Source organism: Aquarana catesbeiana, linkage group LG01 (genome assembly GCF_042186555.1).
Source record: "Aquarana catesbeiana isolate 2022-GZ linkage group LG01, ASM4218655v1, whole genome shotgun sequence".
Classification (NCBI taxonomy): Eukaryota; Metazoa; Chordata; class Amphibia; order Anura; family Ranidae; genus Aquarana; species Aquarana catesbeiana.
In genome coordinates, this window is record NC_133324.1 from 322,686,673 (window position 1) to 322,705,484 (window position 18,812).

At 48.3% G+C, this 18,812-nt stretch overlaps 1 protein-coding gene across 1 annotated transcript in view; it reads right to left on the reverse strand.

Annotated features, from left to right (window-relative positions):
- MED13L (mediator complex subunit 13L) overlaps positions 1 to 18,014 on the reverse strand; it is a 235,598-nt gene extending 217,584 nt beyond the window's left edge. The window contains exon 1 of the mRNA XM_073630346.1: positions 17,201 to 18,014. Within this exon, the coding sequence (XP_073486447.1) occupies positions 17,201 to 17,272 (72 nt within the window). The 5' untranslated portion in view covers positions 17,273 to 18,014. The remainder of the gene's footprint in view (positions 1 to 17,200) is intronic.
- Positions 18,015 to 18,812: the final 798 nt, after the last annotated feature.

Sequence of the window (18,812 nt, forward strand, 5' to 3'; positions counted from 1 at the left end):
TGCAGCTGGCAGGTCTCAGTACTAAAGCTTGTTGAGAGCCTGCTGAAACCTACTGGATTGTTTAAAGTGACAGTTTGTACTCCAATAAGGTTATGGGGGCCTAGTTACATCTCTGCAGTACATTAACACCAGGGTGGATAAACATCAATGATTTTTTTTTTTTTTAATTTGATTTTTTCCCAAATTTATTTTAATAAAATGTTTTTGCAGTAAAAATCTATCTAAAGATAGTTTTCTAGTTAGGATACATTAATAATTTTGTTTATTCAGCATGAAATGGAGTTTAATTATGTAGCATGAGGCTGTATATTCTGCAATATTTACATTTTTGGTAAACTCATTCAATGAATCCAAGCTCCGCAAGCCGAGATTACATGCAGTGCATTGATGCATTCACACAATTTCACAGTAACCATGAGATAAAACAAAGTTATGGAATATTCCTTTATCCCGTTTTGCAAATCTATGTACACAACAAACTATATGATTGAATTGGTTCTGATATTGCTGATCAAGCCTTTTTACTAGCGATTTAAGTCGTGATTTAAATCGACTTGATTTACATAGTTACATAGTAGGTGAGGTTGAGAAAGGTCCATCAAGTCCAACCTAGTGTATGTGTGCAATATCGATGAAACTATCGATGCTCCACCGCTGAGACCACCGCCTGTAGAAGGGAATTCCACATCCTTGCCGCTCTTACAGTAAAGAACCCTCTACGTAGTTTAAGGTTAAACCTCTTTTCTTCTAATTTTAATGAGTGGCCACGTGTCTTGTTAAACTCCCTTCCACAAAAAAGTTTTATCCCTATTGCGGTATTTATAAATTGAAAATCACATCCCCTCTCAAGCATCTCTTCTCCAGAGAGAATAAGTTCAGTGCTCGCAACCTTTCCTCATATCTGATGTCCTCCAGACCCTTTATTAGCTTTGTTGCCTTTCATTGTACTCGCTCCATTTCCAGTACATCCTTCCTGAGGACTGGTGCCCAGAACTGGACAGCATACTCTAGGTGTGGCCGGACCAGAGTCTTGTGGAGCAGGAGAATTATCGTTCTATCTCTGGAGTTGATCCCCTTTTTAATGCATGTCAGTATTCTGTTTCCTTTGTTAGCAGCAGCTTGGCATTGCATGCCATTGCTGAGCCTATCATCTACTAGGACCCCCAGGTCCTTTTCCATCCTAGATTCCCCCAGAGGTTCTCCACCCAGTGTATAGATTGCATTCATATTTTTACCACCCAAATGCATTATTTTACATTGAACCTCATTTGCCATGTAGTTGCCCACCCCATTAATTTGTTCAGATCTTTTCGCAAGGTTTCCACATCCTGTGGATAATTTATTGCCCTGCTTAGCTTAGTATCATCCGCAAATACAAAGATTGATTCCTCCAGGTCGTTTATGAACAATATAAATAGGATTGGTCCCAGCACAGAACCCTGGGGAACCCCACTACCCACCCCTGACCATTCCGAGTACTCCCCATTTATCACCACTCTCTGAACTCGCCCTTGTAGCCAGTTTTCAATCCATGTACTCACCCTATGGTCCATGCCAACGGACCTTATTTTGTACAGTAAACGTTTATGGGGAACTGTGTCAAATGCTTTTGCAAAATCCTGATACACTACATCTACTGGCCTTCCTTTATCTAGATGGCAACTCACCTCCTCATAGAAGGTTTATAGATGGGTTTGGCAAGAACGATTCTTCATGAATCCATGCTGATTACTGCTAATGATACCGTTGTCATTACTAAAATCTTGTATATAGTCCCTTATCATCCCCTCCAAGAGCTTGCATACAACTGATGTTAGGCTAACTGGTCTGTAATTCCCAGGGATGTATTTTGGGTCCTTTTTAAATATTGGTGCTACATTGGCTTTTCTCCAATCAGCTGGCACCATTCCAGTCAGTAGACTGTCAGTAAAAATTAGGAACAATGGTCTGGCAATTACTCGATTGAGTTCCCTAAGTACCCTGCAAGCTGTCACAGCCGGGTGCCCACACTAGTGATGCCGGGGAGAGGCGAGGGATAGAACGGAGGCTTCGGCCGGCCGCATTGCTGGATTGTGGGACAGGTGAGTGTTTTTAATTAAAATCAGCAGCTACACTTTTTGTAGCTGCTGACTTAATAAACACAAAAAGGGCTGAGGCTGGGTTCACACCATACTACACGACAGTAGTACGACTGCTGTCAAGCAGTGTTCTTTACCTTTTTCTCAGGACCTTCAGCTTTTATAAAAAAGTACTGGGGTTGATTTACTAAAACTGGGGAGAGATTAATCTGGTGCAGCTGTGCATAGAAAGCAATTAGCTTCCAGGTTTGTTTTTATCAAAGGTTAAGGCTGGGTTCACACTGGTCCGACAAACGCTCCGACATTGGGAGCTCATGTCGCATGACGTGTGAAATTTAATGTTTCCCTATGGGAGCCGTCCTAACTGGTCCGACACAAGTCGTTCCGACTTTAGAAATGCTCCCTGTACTACTTTGGTCCGACTTTGATCCTACTTCAGCCTATTGACTATCATTGAAGTCGGATCAAAGTCGGATTGCCGTCTCGCATGATCCGACTTCGGCACGCGACTTGTGCTCAGATCATCTTGAGGGGGAACTCCGCGCCAAATTTTAGATAAAAATCCGGCATGGGTTCCCCCTCCAAGAGCATACCAGGCCCTTGGGTCTGGTATGGAACTTGAGGGGAACCCCCTACGCCGAAAAAGCGGCGTGGGGGGTCCCCCCAATCCATACCAGACCCTTATCCGAGCACGCAGCCCGGCCGGACAGGAATGGGGGTGGGGACGAGCGAGCGCCCCCCCCCCTCCTGAACCGTACCAGGCCGCATGCCCTCAACATGGGGGGTTGTTGCCTTGGGGGAGGGGGGCGCGCTGCGGCCCCCCCACCCCAAAGCACCTTGTCCCCATGTTGATGAGGACAAGGGCCTCTTCCTGACAACCCTGGCCGTTGGTTGTCGGGGTCTGCGGGCGGGGGGCTTATCGGAATCCGGGAGCCCCCTTTAATAAGGGAGCCCCCAGATCCCGGCCCCCCACCCTATGTGAATGAGTATGGGGTACAGCGTACCCCTACCCATTCACCTAGGAAAAAAGTGTCAATTTAAAAAAAAACACTACACAGATTTTTAAAGCATTTTATTAGACAGCTCCGGGGGTCTTCTTCCGACTTTGGGGGTCTCTCCGGTTCTTCTCCACGCTCTCCGGATCTTCTGCCGGGCTCCTCCGCTCTCTTCGCTTTAGCAAAAGAGCGGCAAAAGAGCAGAAGAGAGCGGAGGAGCCCGGCAGAAGATCCGGAGAGCGTGGAGAAGAACCGGAGAGACCCCCGAAGTCGGAAGAAGACCCCCGGAGCTGTCTAATAAAATGCTTTAAAAATCTGTGTAGTGTTTTTTTTTAAATTGACACTTTTTTCCTAGGTGAATGGGTAGGGGTACGCTGTACCCCATACTCATTCACATAGGGTGGGGGGCCGGGATCTGGGGGCTCCCTTATTAAAGGGGGCTCCCGGATTCCGATAAGCCCCCCGCCCGCAGACCCCGACAACCAACGGCCAGGGTTGTCGGGAAGAGGCCCTTGTCCTCATCAACATGGGGACAAGGTGCTTTGGGGTGGGGGGGCCGCAGCGCGCCCCCCTCCCCCAAGGCAACAACCCCCCATGTTGAGGGCATGCGGACTGGTACGGTTCAGGAGGGGGGGGGGGCGCTCGCTCGTCCCCACCCCCATTCCTGTCCGGCCGGGCTGCGTGCTCGGATAAGGGTCTGGTATGGATTGGGGGCGACCCCCCACGCCGTTTTTTCGGCGTAGGGGGTTCCCCTCAAGGTCCATACCAGACCCAAGGGCCTGGTATGCCTCTGGAGGGGGAACCCATGCCGGTTTTTTATTTAAAATTTGGCGCGGAGTTCCCCCCTAAAGATTCATACCAAACACAGTGCCGGCATTGGCGGGGATCCAAGTCGGATCCCCGTTCATTGAAAGTCGGACACATGCCGGCTTCATGTCGCAGGGCAAAGTCGGATCCAAAGTAGGACGGCTGTCGTGTCGCACCAGTGTGAACCCAGCCTGGGTTCACACTGGTGCGACACGACAGCCGTCCTACTTTGGATCCGACTTTGCCCTGCGACATGAAGCCGGCATGTGTCCGACTTTCAATGAACGGGGATCCGACTTGGATCCCCGCCAATGCCGGCACTGTGTTTGGTATGAATCTTTAGGGGGGAACTCCGCGCCAAATTTTAAATAAAAAACAGGCATGGGTTCCCCCTCCAGAGGCATACCAGGCCCTTTGGTCTGGTATGGACCTTGAGGGGAACCCCCTACGCCGAAAAAACGGCGTGGGGGGTCGCCCCCAATCCATACCAGACCCTTATCCGAGCACGCAGCCCGGCCGGACAGGAATGGGGGTGGGGACGAGCGAGCGCCCCCCCCCTCCTGAACCGTACCAGGCCGCATGCCCTCAACATGGGGGGTGGTGCCTTGGGGGAGGGGGGCGCGCTGCGGCCCCCCCCACCCCAAAGCACCTTGTCCCCATGTCGATGAGGACAAGGGCCTCTTCCCGACAACCCTGGCCGTTGGTTGTCGGGGTCTGCGGGCGGGGGGCTTATCGGAATCCGGGAGCCCCCTTTAATAAGGGAGCCCCCAGATCCCGGCCCCCCACCCTATGTGAATGAGTATGGGGTACAGCGTACCCCTACCCATTCACCTAGGAAAAAAGTGTCAATTTAAAAAAAAAACACTACACAGATTTTTAAAGCATTTTATTAGACAGCTCCGGGGGTCTTCTTCCGACTTCGGGGGTCTCTCCGGTTCTTCTCCACGCTCTCCGGATCTTCTGCCGGGCTCCTCCGCTCTCTTCTGCTCTTTTGCCGCTCTTTTGCTAAAGCGGAGGAGCCCGGTCTTCGGTCTTCAATCTTCTGCCTTCTGCCTTCTGCCTTCTGCCCTCTTCTCCTGATGTTGACACGACGCTCTCTGGGGCTAGAATGCTCTCTGTGCGCTCTGCTCTGACTTATATAGGCGGTGACCCCGCCCCCTTATGCCGTCACAGTCCCTGGGCATGCTGGGACTGTGACGTTTTAGGGGGCGTGGTCATCGGGTGATGACCACGCCCCCTAAAACGTCACAGTCCCAGCATGCCCAGGGACTGTGACGGCATAAGGGGGCGGGGTCACCGCCTATATAAGTCAGAGCAGAGCGCACAGAGAGCATTCTAGCCCCAGAGAGCGTCGTGTCAACATCAGGAGAAGAGGGCAGAAGGCAGAAGGCAGAAGGCAGAAGATTGAAGACCGGGCTCCTCCGCTTTAGCAAAAGAGCGGCAAAAGAGCAGAAGAGAGCGGAGGAGCCCGGCAGAAGATCCGGAGAGCGTGGAGAAGAACCGGAGAGACCCCCGAAGTCGGAAGAAGACCCCCGGAGCTGTCTAATAAAATGCTTTAAAAATCTGTGTAGTGTTTTTTTTTAAATTGACACTTTTTTCCTAGGTGAATGGGTAGGGGTACGCTGTACCCCATACTCATTCACATAGGGTGGGGGGCCGGGATCTGGGGGCTCCCTTATTAAAGGGGGCTCCCGGATTCCGATAAGCCCCCGCCCGCAGACCCCGACAACCAACGGCCAGGGTTGTCGGGAAGAGGCCCTTGTCCTCATCAACATGGGGACAAGGTGCTTTGGGGTGGGGGGCCGCAGCGCGCCCCCTCCCCCAAAGCACCAACCCCCCATGTTGAGGGCATGCGGCCTGGTACGGTTCAGGAGGGGGGGGGGCGCTCGCTCGTCCCCACCCCCATTCCTGTCCGGCCGGGCTGCTTGCTCGGATAAGGGTCTGGTATGGATTGGGGGGGACCCCCACGCCGCTTTTATCGGCGTAGGGGGTTCCCCTCAAGATCCATACCAGACCCAAGGGCCTGGCATGCTCTTGGAGGGGGAACCCATGCCGGTTTTTTATTTAAAATTTGGCGCGGAGTTCCCCCTCAAGAACATCTGAGCACAAGTCGCGTGCCAAAGTCGGATCATGCAAGACGGCAATCCGACTTTGATCCGACTTCAATGATAGTCAATAGGCTGAAGTAGGATCAAAGTCGGACCAAAGTAGTACAGGGAGCATTTCTAAAGTCGGAACGACTTGTGTCGGACCAGTTAGGACGGCTCCCATAGGGAAACATTAAATTTCACACGTCATGCGACATGAGCTCCCAATGTCGGAGCGTTTGTCGGACCAGTGTGAACCCAGCCTAAGGCTGGGTTCACACTATACTACACGACAGTAGTACGACTTTCATCCTACTTTGCTCTGCAACATCAATCCTACATTGGTCCTACATTGATCCTACATCCATCCGACTTTCATGAACAGGATACTACTTTGATCCGACTTTTCAGATAGTACACTTGTCCTTTGACCAATCAAAACTAACACACAATGGGAGGGGCTACAGCAGGGGGCAGGAAATAACACAATGTCGGATGCCAAAGTCGGATGGTTAGGACAAGGATCCGACTTTGATCCTACTTCAATGATAGTCAATGGGCTGAAGTAGGATCAAAGTCGGACCAAAGTAGTACAGGGAGCATTTCTAAGGCTGGGTTCACACTGGTGCGACACGACAGCCGTCCTACTTTGGATCCGACTTTGCCCTGCGACATGAAGCCGGCATGTGTCCGACTTTCAATGAACGGGGATCCGACTTGGATCCCCGCCAATGCCGGCACTGTGTTTGGTATGAATCTTTAGGGGGGAACTCCGCGCCAAATTTTAAATAAAAAACCGGCATGGGTTCCCCCTCCAGAGGCATACCAGGCCCTTGGGTCTGGTATGGACCTTGAGGGGAACCCCCTACGCCGAAAAAACGGCGTGGGGGGTCGCCCCCAATCCATACCAGACCCTTATCCGAGCACGCAGCCCGGCCGGACAGGAATGGGGGTGGGGACGAGCGAGCGCCCCCCCCCCCTCCCGAACCGTACCAGGCCGCATGCCCTCAACATGGGGGGTGGTGCCTTGGGGGAGGGGGGCGCGCTGCGGCCCCCCCACCCCAAAGCACCTTGTCCCCATGTCGATGAGGACAAGGGCCTCTTCCCGACAACCCTGGCCGTTGGTTGTCGGGGTCTGCGGGCGGGGGGCTTATCGGAATCCGGGAGCCCCCTTTAATAAGGGAGCCCCCAGATCCCGGCCCCCCACCCTATGTGAATGAGTATGGGGTACAGCGTACCCCTACCCATTCACCTAGGAAAAAAGTGTCAATTTAAAAAAAAAACACTACACAGATTTTTAAAGCATTTTATTAGACAGCTCCGGGGGTCTTCTTCCGACTTCGGGGGTCTCTCCGGTTCTTCTCCACGCTCTCCGGATCTTCTGCCGGGCTCCTCCGCTCTCTTCTGCTCTTTTGCCGCTCTTTTGCTAAAGCGGAGGAGCCCGGTCTTCAATCTTCTGCCTTCTGCCTTCTGCCTTCTGCCCTCTTCTCCTGATGTTGACACGACGCTCTCTGGGGCTAGAATGCTCTCTGTGCGCTCTGCTCTGACTTATATAGGCGGTGACCCCGCCCCCTTATGCCGTCACAGTCCCTGGGCATGCTGGGACTGTGACGTTTTAGGGGGCGTGGTCATCACCCGATGACCACGCCCCCTTATGCCGTCATAGTCCCAGCATGCCCAGGGACTGTGACGGCATAAGGGGGCGGGGTCACCGCCTATATAAGTCAGAGCAGAGCGCACAGAGAGCATTCTAGCCCCAGAGAGCGTCGTGTCAACATCAGGAGAAGAGGGCAGAAGGCAGAAGGCAGAAGATTGAAGACCAGGCTCCTCCGCTTTAGCAAAAGAGCGGCAAAAGAGCAGAAGAGAGCGGAGGAGCCCGGCAGAAGATCCGGAGAGCGTGGAGAAGAACCGGAGAGACCCCCGAAGTCGGAAGAAGACCCCCGGAGCTGTCTAATAAAATGTTTTAAAAATCTGTGTAGTGTTTTTTTTTAAATTGACACTTTTTTCCTAGGTGAATGGGTAGGGGTACGCTGTACCCCATACTCATTCACATAGGGTGGGGGGCCGGGATCTGGGGGCTCCCTTATTAAAGGGGGCTCCCGGATTCCGATAAGCCCCCCGCCCGCAGACCCCGACAACCAACGGCCAGGGTTGTCGGGAAGAGGCCCTTGTCCTCATCAACATGGGAACAAGGTGCTTTGGGGTGGGGGGGCCGCAGCGCGCCCCCCTCCCCCAAGGCAACAACCCCCCATGTTGAGGGCATGCGGCCTGGTACGGTTCAGGAGGGGGGGGGGGGGCGCTCGCTCGTCCCCACCCCCATTCCTGTCCGGCCGGGCTGCGTGCTCGGATAAGGGTCTGGTATGGATTGGGGGGACCCCCCACGCCGCTTTTTCGGCGTAGGGGGTTCCCCTCAAGTTCCATACCAGACCCAAGGGCCTGGTATGCTCTTGGAGGGGGAACCCATGCCGGATTTTTATCTAAAATTTGGCGCGGAGTTCCCCCTCAAGATGATCTGAGCACAAGTCGCGTGCCGAAGTCGGATCATGCGAGACGGCAATCCGACTTTGATCCGACTTCAATGATAGTCAATAGGCTGAAGTAGGATCAAAGTCGGACCAAAGTAGTACAGGGAGCATTTCTAAAGTCGGAACGACTTGTGTCGGACCAGTTAGGACGGCTCCCATAGGGAAACATTAAATTTCACACGTCATGCGACATGAGCTCCCAATGTCGGAGCGTTTGTCGGACCAGTGTGAACCCAGCCTAAAGTCAGAACGACTTGTGTCGGACCAGTTAGGACAGCTCCCATAGAGAAACATTGATTTTCACACGTCATGCGACATGAGCTCCCAATGTCGGAGCGTTTGTCGGACCAGTGTGAATGTCGGACCAATGGCATCCGACATTGTGTTATTTCCTGCCCCCTGCTGTAGCCCCTCCCATTGTGTGTTAGTTTTGATTGGTCAAAGGACAAGTGTACTATCTGAAAAGTCGGATCAAAGTAGTATCCTGTTCATGAAAGTCGGATGGATGTAGGACCAATGTAGGACTAATGTAGAACTGATGTCGCAGAACAAAGTAGGATGAAAGTCGTACTACTGTCGTGTAGTATAGTGTGAACCCAGCCCCAATGTCGGAGCGTTTGTCGGACCAGTGTGAACCCAGCCTAAGGCTGGGTTCACACTGGTCCGACAAACGCTCCGATATTGGGAGCTCATGTCGCATGACGTGTGAAAATCAATGTTTCTCTAAGGGAGCCGTCCTAACTGGTCCAACACAAGTCGGTCCGACTTTAGAAATGCTCCCTGTACTACTTTGGTCCTACTTTGATCCTACTTCAGCCCATTGACTATCATTGAAGTAGGATCAAAGTCGGATCCTTGTCCTAACCATCCGACTTTGGCATCCGACATTGTGTTATTTCCTGCCCCCTGCTGTAGCCCCTCCCATTGTGTGTTAGTTTTGATTGGTCAAAGGACAAGTGTACTATCTGAAAAGTTGGATCAAAGTAGTATTCTGTTCATGAAAGTCGGATGGATGTAGGACCAATGTAGGACTGATGTTGCAGAGCAAAGTAGGATGAAAGTCGTACTACTGTCGTGTAGTATAGTGTGAACCCAGACTTAACCTTTGATAAAAACAAACCTGGAAGCTAATTGCTTTCTATGCACAGCTGCACCAGATTAATCTCTCCCCAGTTTTAGTAAATCAACCCCAGTACTCTTATAAAAGCTGAAGGTCCTGAGAAAAAGGTAAAGAACACTGCTTGACAGCAAAGATGGGGTAAACTTATAGCATTCCAAATTATTCTTAAAAATCACAGCTACCTATACAAAAATGGTGTACAGAAATAAAACAAAATTCTTTAGGCGGACTGTATACATTGCAAGAATTTAACAAACGTTCTGGCAGTTTCAGATTCACACTCTTCTGAAGAAATTGCTGATTATTTCATGTGCTTTCTTAGAATGTGAGGATCAGTGTCTGAATCTCTTTAGAGAAAATGGTCATTAGAAGGTGTGGCTGGTTTATTAAAAAGAGGTTGAGAATGTTCACACAATAAATTATGTGAATATTCACTTCAGATAGCCAATCATCCACATAAGGAATAAATAAACAGAAGTTTGCTTTTTATATGATTGGATAATTGAATATTTTAAGTGAATATTAAGTGAATATTCTTATGTGAACAATCTCAACTATGATAAATGATCCTACCTCACAGTGACACTTTTACGGGGAATGCCTGAACTGTATCAATGCAGAAACCAAGATTCCAGGTGCATTTTGTTTGTCTACGGTGTGAGGCTGGATTCACACCTATGCAGTTTTAGTGCTTTTTGCATTTTGCAGATTTGCACTACAGTCCATTTAACATGGATTCCTATGGAACATGTTCTGTAGTGCAAATCTGCAAAATGCAAAAAGCACAAAAAATGCATAGGTGTGAATCCAGCCTAAAGGATGCCTTCAGGTGTCATTTGTTAATATTGAATTACAAAATGGCTTGTTGTGTAATTATATATATTTATTCATTTTTATTTTTTTTTTTGCAAAATGTGTGTACCCCTTTAAAATATAAAAGTATGAATTGTGAAGATATTTATTTTTTATAGGCATTGCATTGTTTAGGAGAAGTAAAAAAGCAACAAGTAAAACACTAAAATCAGTGAATATGACAACAATGACATATGTACAAGCTCACTAATCCTACAAACATCTGCTCCACAGATAATGCAGAAGTTGCGAGGCAAATGAATATCGCATAAATACTTAAGTGAAAAAAAACAGAATGTTCACTTCTTTTTGTAATCCTTTACCAATATATCTCATCAAAGCACATCACGATTCCCATGCAACCCACTAACAATTTTCAGAATAGTATTATTTTTAATACAGACTACATATATACACACACACACTTTGACTTCATTAATAAAATATATGGATGCTTATACAGTTGTATATTGGTGCACCTGTCCCATGTTGTTAAGCTTTTTATCAACTAATACGCAAGGATAATATAGTATTGAAAAAAAAAAAAACTCCAGGTACAAACTTTTAAATAAGCTGCTGGGTTACAATAGTTAAATCTAAGGAGGTGTAAGCTGCTTCCTTGGTCGCTGCCTGTTATTTACAATTTACACTTTCATTGAGCACCAACGATATAGTTTTTGCTATGCTTCCAACGCTCAAAAAAGAACCTTGCAGCTCTCCTTCCCAGCAGCTGTCCCCTTATTTCTTGCCCAATCACAGAATGCTTTGTGTTTTGTGAATGGGTTCACAGAATACAAAAGGGGCGATTTACTAAAACCAGAGAGTGCAAAATCTGGTGCAGCTGTACATGGTAGCCAGCTTCTAACTTCACCTTGTTCAATTAAACATTGCCAAAAACAATTCTGGAATCTGATTGGTTTCTTTGCAGAGCTACACCAGATTTTGCTCTCTACAGTTGTAGTGAATCAACCCCAAAGTGTTCTGTGAATAAACAGGGGAGACAAGGGGCAGACAAAACGACTTGTGCGCAGGAGAGCAGCAAAAGTCTGCTAACAGAAGGCCCAAAGTATAGTGAGAGCTCAAGGAAAGTGTAAATTGAAAATAACAAGCAACCCAGGAGGCGGCATACATCTCCTTGGGTTTAACTATCTGTAACCCAGCATATTCTTTTTGTTCCCAAATTTCTTCTTTAAAAAAAGCAATGATTTGCTCTTATAATCCTCTTAATTTTTAGGGGTGGGGTACGTAATGAAATGAGACGTGAATACCTTCTGTTCTAAAGCGACATTACCATGCTATGCACTAATGCAGTTGGAGGGCTTTTTGATTCCTTTAGTCCCACCTCACCAAAACCTGTACCATTATACTGCCTTTTTAAACAAGACATTGATTTTATTTATGTGAGAATTTGCCAAATTAGCTCAATTCATTTAGATACACATGATAGGTCTTATCAGCTAGAAATGAACAGTTTACTGGAGGAGTACATCATTTCACAAAAGACAATTTCTCTGTAGGCAGAATAGTGAAGTGAAGCAAGAGCGGCAATCCTCTGGGAAAACTCTAAAGATTGATAGCATTAAGAATGAAAAATCGGAGTGACAGTAACTGGGACAGTCACAATAAAACACTTGCTCGACCATGTGTGTTGTGGAATGCAGCATCAAACAGTGTCAATGTATGTATACATCAAAAGGGATCTTTGTTGACACAGATCTGAAAGTGATCTTTCTTTACCCAAAAATCATTCAGGTAATAGATAAAGCCAAGTACACACCAAAAGAACACAATGACTACAAATTAAAAGCATACTTCCAACTGTAACAAGTTACCAAAAAACTAGGCAAGGAAGACCAGTTACAATAAGCCCCACATAAAAAGGCTCTGTTAGAGTGTAGTATGCTGTCAATCCATATTTGATGTTTTTTCATAAGCTCTGTCATTCAATTCTCTGAATCTGCATCATCTGTTTACATGCTGCCTTATGCATTACCTTTCCGCACATTGACATACCCCGCATTTTACCTACTCTGCGACAACCCACAATAAACGGGACAAAAAAAGTCTGTTTAGATTAGATTCTCTCTTCAAGCTGAGAGTTTTTCTGGTATGTTTTCAGACAGTAGTAACAGGCTTGCAGAGGCAATTGTCAAAGATCTTACTGGAAGCAAAACCCTTTCCTGTAGATTGCAGGTGTCAAAGAAATGAAACCAGAGAAGTGAAAGCAATCAGTGGGGGGAATTTTAAAAAGGGCCTATTCACACTCATCTGTTATCATGCAGCAAAAAGTATTACAAGCAGAAATCCTATTGTTTACTATATGGCTGGTTCAAACCTATGCGCTGCAGTTCTGTGTGTAAGGTAAAACTGAAGTAACTTTGCATAGTAACCAATCAGCTTCTATGTTCAGCTTGTTCAGTTAAAGTGTGTCGTTATCCTAAATATTTTTTTTTCCATGTGTGTGTAAACATTTTTATACTTCTTCCATCTGAATTACCTGGTTGAACCCGCCAGTCATTCTTTATTCCTTGTTCTAAACTGACCACACAGAAGCTGATCTGTGTTAGTGTGGTCAGTTTTCATCCTTTGGCTGGCCTTTCAGAGGTACAGAAGACACTGTACAGACACAGCATGTACGTATTGGGTGGTTTGTACAGCCAGCACACCCCCTGGTCAATCTCACTACCTGCCTTGTGAACACACCGCTTGCTCAAGCACTGCTTGCATCTTGCCTCAGGCTGAACAGAATACAGGCAAATTCAAATATTGTTTTTTGTCGCTATGGCCCTAAAAATGGCCTGCGCCAAATTCAAAAATCTCTATCACCTGTTTTAGTAACTTTACCAACATGTGCAACAGATTCAGATAGTTAATAATGCCACTTTTACAAAGTGGTACTATTAATGCTCCAAATTCAAAAATAATTAACTCAAGTTTGTAGATAAAACTGGGAGGTAATTAAGACCTACTCTTAATTGGCATACAGAGAAGGCAGAGTGCCGGTTCCGTCTACAGTGTAGCAGAGTGGCATAGTCACGGCTGCTACTCCTTCCGTGTCTCACTGCTGCTTCACAGCCTCCTAACAACCAATGACGCTGCAGTGGGTGGAGTCTGATGGGGAAACTGAGACACTAGTTCCCCATTAGGTTCACATTCACCTTTTAATGAACAGCAGGCAGTGGATGGATTCTTTAGCCAATAGCAGGCTCTCTATTGGCTAAGGATCTGCCCACTGCCTGCTGTTAATCACAAGGGGAGTGGAGCTGATGGGCAACTGGTGTCTATAAATCCTTGTCAGGCTCTGCCCCCCCAGGCACAGAACTCCCCCACTGCTGCACAGTCTGTGTGACAGTTGGTGGTGAGGGAGCACCTCTGTACAGAGGTTGGAGTGTTGCATGGACACTCTCAATACGTGCCCCAGATTCACGTACCTGTGTACAATATGAACATATGAATCTGTCACCTACACCAATATTTGTCTTGTGGAAGTGCACTGGAGTTCGTAAAAAGTGTCTCTTTATGGATTCCAGGGACTATATGCTGCACAGTGTCCTGTAATCCCCCCCCCCAAATCAGGAAGAGGAGATGCATGTTCGCATGACAGAACTTTTAACCTTGTAAAAAAGGTAGGAAAGATTATTTCTTGAAGTGGAACTAAACCCCAAAACAGTTACATTCAAAGCTTTCCATGAAGGAGAACTATGGCAGTTGCCTTTTCTCTCAACCAAATTGCCAAGCCATCAAATGACTGGTGTCATAACTCATCACATGTGCAGCACCATGGCAACTGCAGATCAAACAGAAGCTAAGATGGCAGCTTCCTTGACTGTAAAAGACAGAAAGGTTTAGTTCGGCTTTAAACTAAGAAAAAGCAGCTATGTTACTGGCATCATTATACTAATTATTAACTGTATTAGAATGTGTCTGTAACATTGTATATTCACAGTCACTTTATGGCCTCATGCACACTGCAGCTCAAAAAAGATGATATTACAGGCATTTGAGATTTTTTTTTTTTCTCCACCTCTAAACTCCCCTCTACTATGTTACCCTAAGTGTCCATGCACACTATAGGCAGTTTCAGGGGTTTAGTGGCAGAAAAAAACCCTCCAACGTTATATTCTGAAGAGTAACTTCTGAGCTTAAAAAAAAAACACCTGAACACACATAAACACAGCCTTTAGGAGCGTTCGCTGATTATAGTGAAAAATGAGCAGAGGAGAAGGTTTTGAAATAAAAAACACTTATCAAAGCAGACTCCCAAAAACTCTCAAACACTTGTGCAATCAATGTGAGCATTTTTATGCTGCTTTTTCTGTAAGAGGTTGTGGCATTTTTTCAGCCACCTAGTGTGCATGGACCCTAAAGTGTAAACTTTTTTACCTTTAAGTTGAACTTTGGGCCAAAAATAAATAAGGATGAACAGGCAGGAATTTTATGTTACTTACCTGCCTGTTAGCCCTTGTGCACACGCAGCTCACTGTACAAATTTGGTAATGTCGAATCTGAATGAACGCGACATCATCACCGCCCGGCCAATGACGGCAGCTGATGATCGAGACCCGGAGGCTGGCCATCCAAAGATGTCAGCGGCCGGGAGCTTGAGGATGCCACATCGCTGGAGCCAAGGTGAGTATTGTTCCATTTTAAAGTGGAATTTTGAGCCAAAAATAGGAGGTCAAACATACAGGAATTTTAATGCAGAAGATACAGTACATGCTTTGTCTTCTGCATTAAAGTTACTTACCTGGCTGTTTGCCCCTGTACAGTGACCATACAAATTCGGCAATGCCGAAACTGACTGAACTCCCGCACATGCGCAGAAGTGATGTTATCCCCATTTGGCCATTGAGACACATTGCTAGAACAGAGGTGAGTATAGTTCTGCTTTAATACATTTCCTGGACTGCTCAGTATGGTTACCCTCCCCATCCCTAAAAATGTACCTGCCTCCTCTCACAATCCAGATCTGTCCTGTCTGCAGCCCTGCTCTCCCCTCTTCATGGTCTCACAGTAAACACAGGCAGCAGTGGGAGCCATTGGCTCCTGCTGCTGTCAGTCAAATCTGGAGAGTATCGATCGAGGGGGGGAGAATTGTGCTGTGGTGTGTCTATGGACGCAAACAGCCTAGCTTGAGAGTGCACCCACATGTGTGCCCCCATAACACATGCCTTGCTGTGGGGACACACGGAAGAACAGAGATTGCTAGTGGGGGACCCCAGAAGAGGAGGTTAAAGTCATATTAAAGTCTTTTTTTTTTTTTTGTATAAAAACAACAAACATGTTATACGTACCTGCTCTGTGTAGTGGTTCTGCACAGAGCAGCCTGGATCCTCCTTTTTTCGGGTCTCTCATCGGCGCTCCTGGCCCTTCCCTCCTGCCGAGTTCCCCCACAGCAAGCAGTGGCTCGGCCCTGACCCCTATTTCCTCATTGGCTCACTGACTTTGACTGACAGCAGTGGGAGCCAATCAGGAGGGAGAGTCCTGGACAGCTGGGGCTCTCATGCAACATCGCTGGATCAAGATGGGGTTCAGGTAAGTATTAAGGGGGCTGATGCACGCTAAAGGGTTTTTTTTTTTTTTTTTTTTTTTTTTTTTTTATCTTAATGTATTGTTCTGCCTTTAAAACCACTTTAGAGGCCACTCTGTACAACAGCACTGCACAGAGCAAGTAGGTAGAACATGTTTATTATTTACAGTTTTACATAAAGCTTAAAAGGGGTTGTAAAGTCAGAAGGTTTTTTATCCTAATGCATTTTATGCATTAAGAAAAAAAGACCTATGTGCAGCAGCCGTCCCAGCACCCCCTAATATTTACCTGAGCCCCATCTGTGACTCGGCTGTCTGGGACTCTCCCTCCTGATTGGCTGAGGATACAGCAGCCGCACCATTGGCTCCCACTGCTGTCAAAGTCAGTGAGCCAATCAGGGGAAAGAGGGAGTGGGGCCGAACCGGGGCTCTGTGTCTGAAAGTGACTCAGCTCAGGTGTCCCCATAACAAGCACTCAACAGGAGGGAGCGGCTAGGAGAGCCAAAGAGGGACCCGAGAAGAGGAGGACCTGGGCTGCCCTGTGCAAAATTATGACACAGAGCAGGCAAGTATAACATGTTTGTTATTATGTTAAAAAAAAAAAAAAAAATAGACTTTACAATCATTTTAACACTTTGAAATTGAAAGCTAAATGCTGAGTGGTTGCCATGCACAGCTTGCTCCTGTCTTAGTGAGAAAAAAAACAAACACACAACCACTGTGAAACAAAGCAACACACAAAACCACAATGTAGATAATGAGTGAATTAGAGATAAAAGGTGTGTGTATATAGCCCTATGGAGTGTGATGATGCAGGCCAGGTCACTATCAGAGGTGGGGACATAAAGGACAGGAGAAGTAGAAAGTGAAAGATGAATGGAAGGGTAGACGTCGGGGAATTTGAAAACTGGGTAGTGACACAGCACCATGTAGAGATGTCAGAGCGGAATCCACCAATCACAGGAGGGTGATAGCAGAGGGGGCCAGCCCTGGACCTACATGACACCACACCGAGCCTGTGCTCCGATCATAAACACATGTTGTAAATAGAGAGGAAAGAGCAAAGTGACAGTCCCCTGGGGGAGGAGGGGGACAGTACACAGAGGGACCGATCAGACAAGACAAACACACACAGAGGGACCGATCAGACAAGACATACAGTAGTGACAGATCTCTCACACACACACAGCCATTGTGGCCTCCTTACCAGAGAGAAGAGGTTGGAGTGGCAATCCTCCAGGCTCGCCCCGTTGGCTGCCCAGTTCGCCGCTGCAGTCATGATCCTCCGGGAGCCTGGCTAGCAGAGCTGGGCATGTCTGAGACCTAAAACTCTGGATCCGATCGGAAATTGGGGTGTGGGGAGGGGGGGTGCAGTGTTGCTGGGCAGGCCTAGGCCTGATCCTCCGGGTCTTAGGGAGACCGACAAAAGCCTCTGTGGGAGGGGGGAGGGGAAGGGACAGGAGCAGTCTTGAGGAAATCACATGGATGTCGCAATGTCCTGTAGCGATCGGCGGACAATTGTCATCGGCCAGACGATGTGCCTATGATCGGGCGCGGAGAAATGAGTCACCCGTGTGGGGGAGGGGCAGGCGGTCGTGGGATAAGAGAGAGAGGGGCAGGGAGGAAGAGGTGGGGAGGAGAGAAGGAAGCGCCGCGGCCTCCCCCTGCTTGTCAGGGAATGTAATGTCAGGAGGAGTCCAGGTACCTTCTCACACACAGGGGGCCAGGCGGGAGATACACTCTCTCACACACACACTGGCCGCTGAGGGGAGACCGCCCCGTGTCACAGGAGGAGGCCTCGGGGGCTTCACGGGGCTCCAATCCCCCCTCTCTCCACAGGACCCTCCCGACGTGCCGGAAGCTGTGCTCGGCCCGACTCCCCCCTAAGTCGTTGAACAGTTCGGGGTCCCTGGCCTCTCCCGCCGCTCGTATCTCTCTCACACACTGACCGGAGCTTCGCCTCTCTGACAGCAGCAATGGCGTCCGGCCGCGACAACACGGAGCGCGATTGGCCGGCGCGCTGCACGTGACGGGGCGGCGAAGCGCCGGAGGAGGAGGAGAGAGAGAGGGGGGAGCAGAGAGGCGAGCTCGCGCCGCTCTGTCTCGCGCAGCCCGCTCGCCTGCGTGTCCCTTGCGGCGCCGGCAGGGGGCGATGCGTGCATGGGAATCCTTTACACTGTTGCCATCCTCCGCTATACACGGCGGCTATTGTTGTGGAATCGTTCACGTTATTAATTGTTTCATTAAAATTCGGCGGACGGCGTGAGCCGTGCTATGGGGCTGATGGCTGCTATGCTCGATCGTAGCGTGCTGAGCGCCTGAGTGCTCCCCGATCGGCTCTTTGTACCATTAGAGATCATTGTGTAGAGCTATGTGAGCGATCAGTGCTGGTGGATAGGAACTCAACAATGCATGGGAGGGAGAGGAGCTCCGATCAGCAGTGGGGAGAGAGAGAGAGAGTCAGCCTGTGTGCTGTCACCCTGCTGTGTGTGTGTGTGACTAATGGATGTGCCCTACATTTCTATCATCACCTCTATTATACACAGCCAGCCCAGTCTGCCATGACTCCTGCATGATAGTGCTGCTGTCACATCAATGATGTCATCGCCTATTATTAGAAACTTTCTTCTTCATACTAATGCTGGGGGGGGGGGGGGGGGGTCGGCTTTATTACACAAGTTTATATAGATCCAATAACCATACAGGTCATGGGGAGAAGGCACTACAGCAATCACAATCACTCATTCCAATCAACCTTCCTGGAACACAAGAGATTTTCATCTTTCATCACCTGTCCTAAAAATTGGACGACTAGTCCT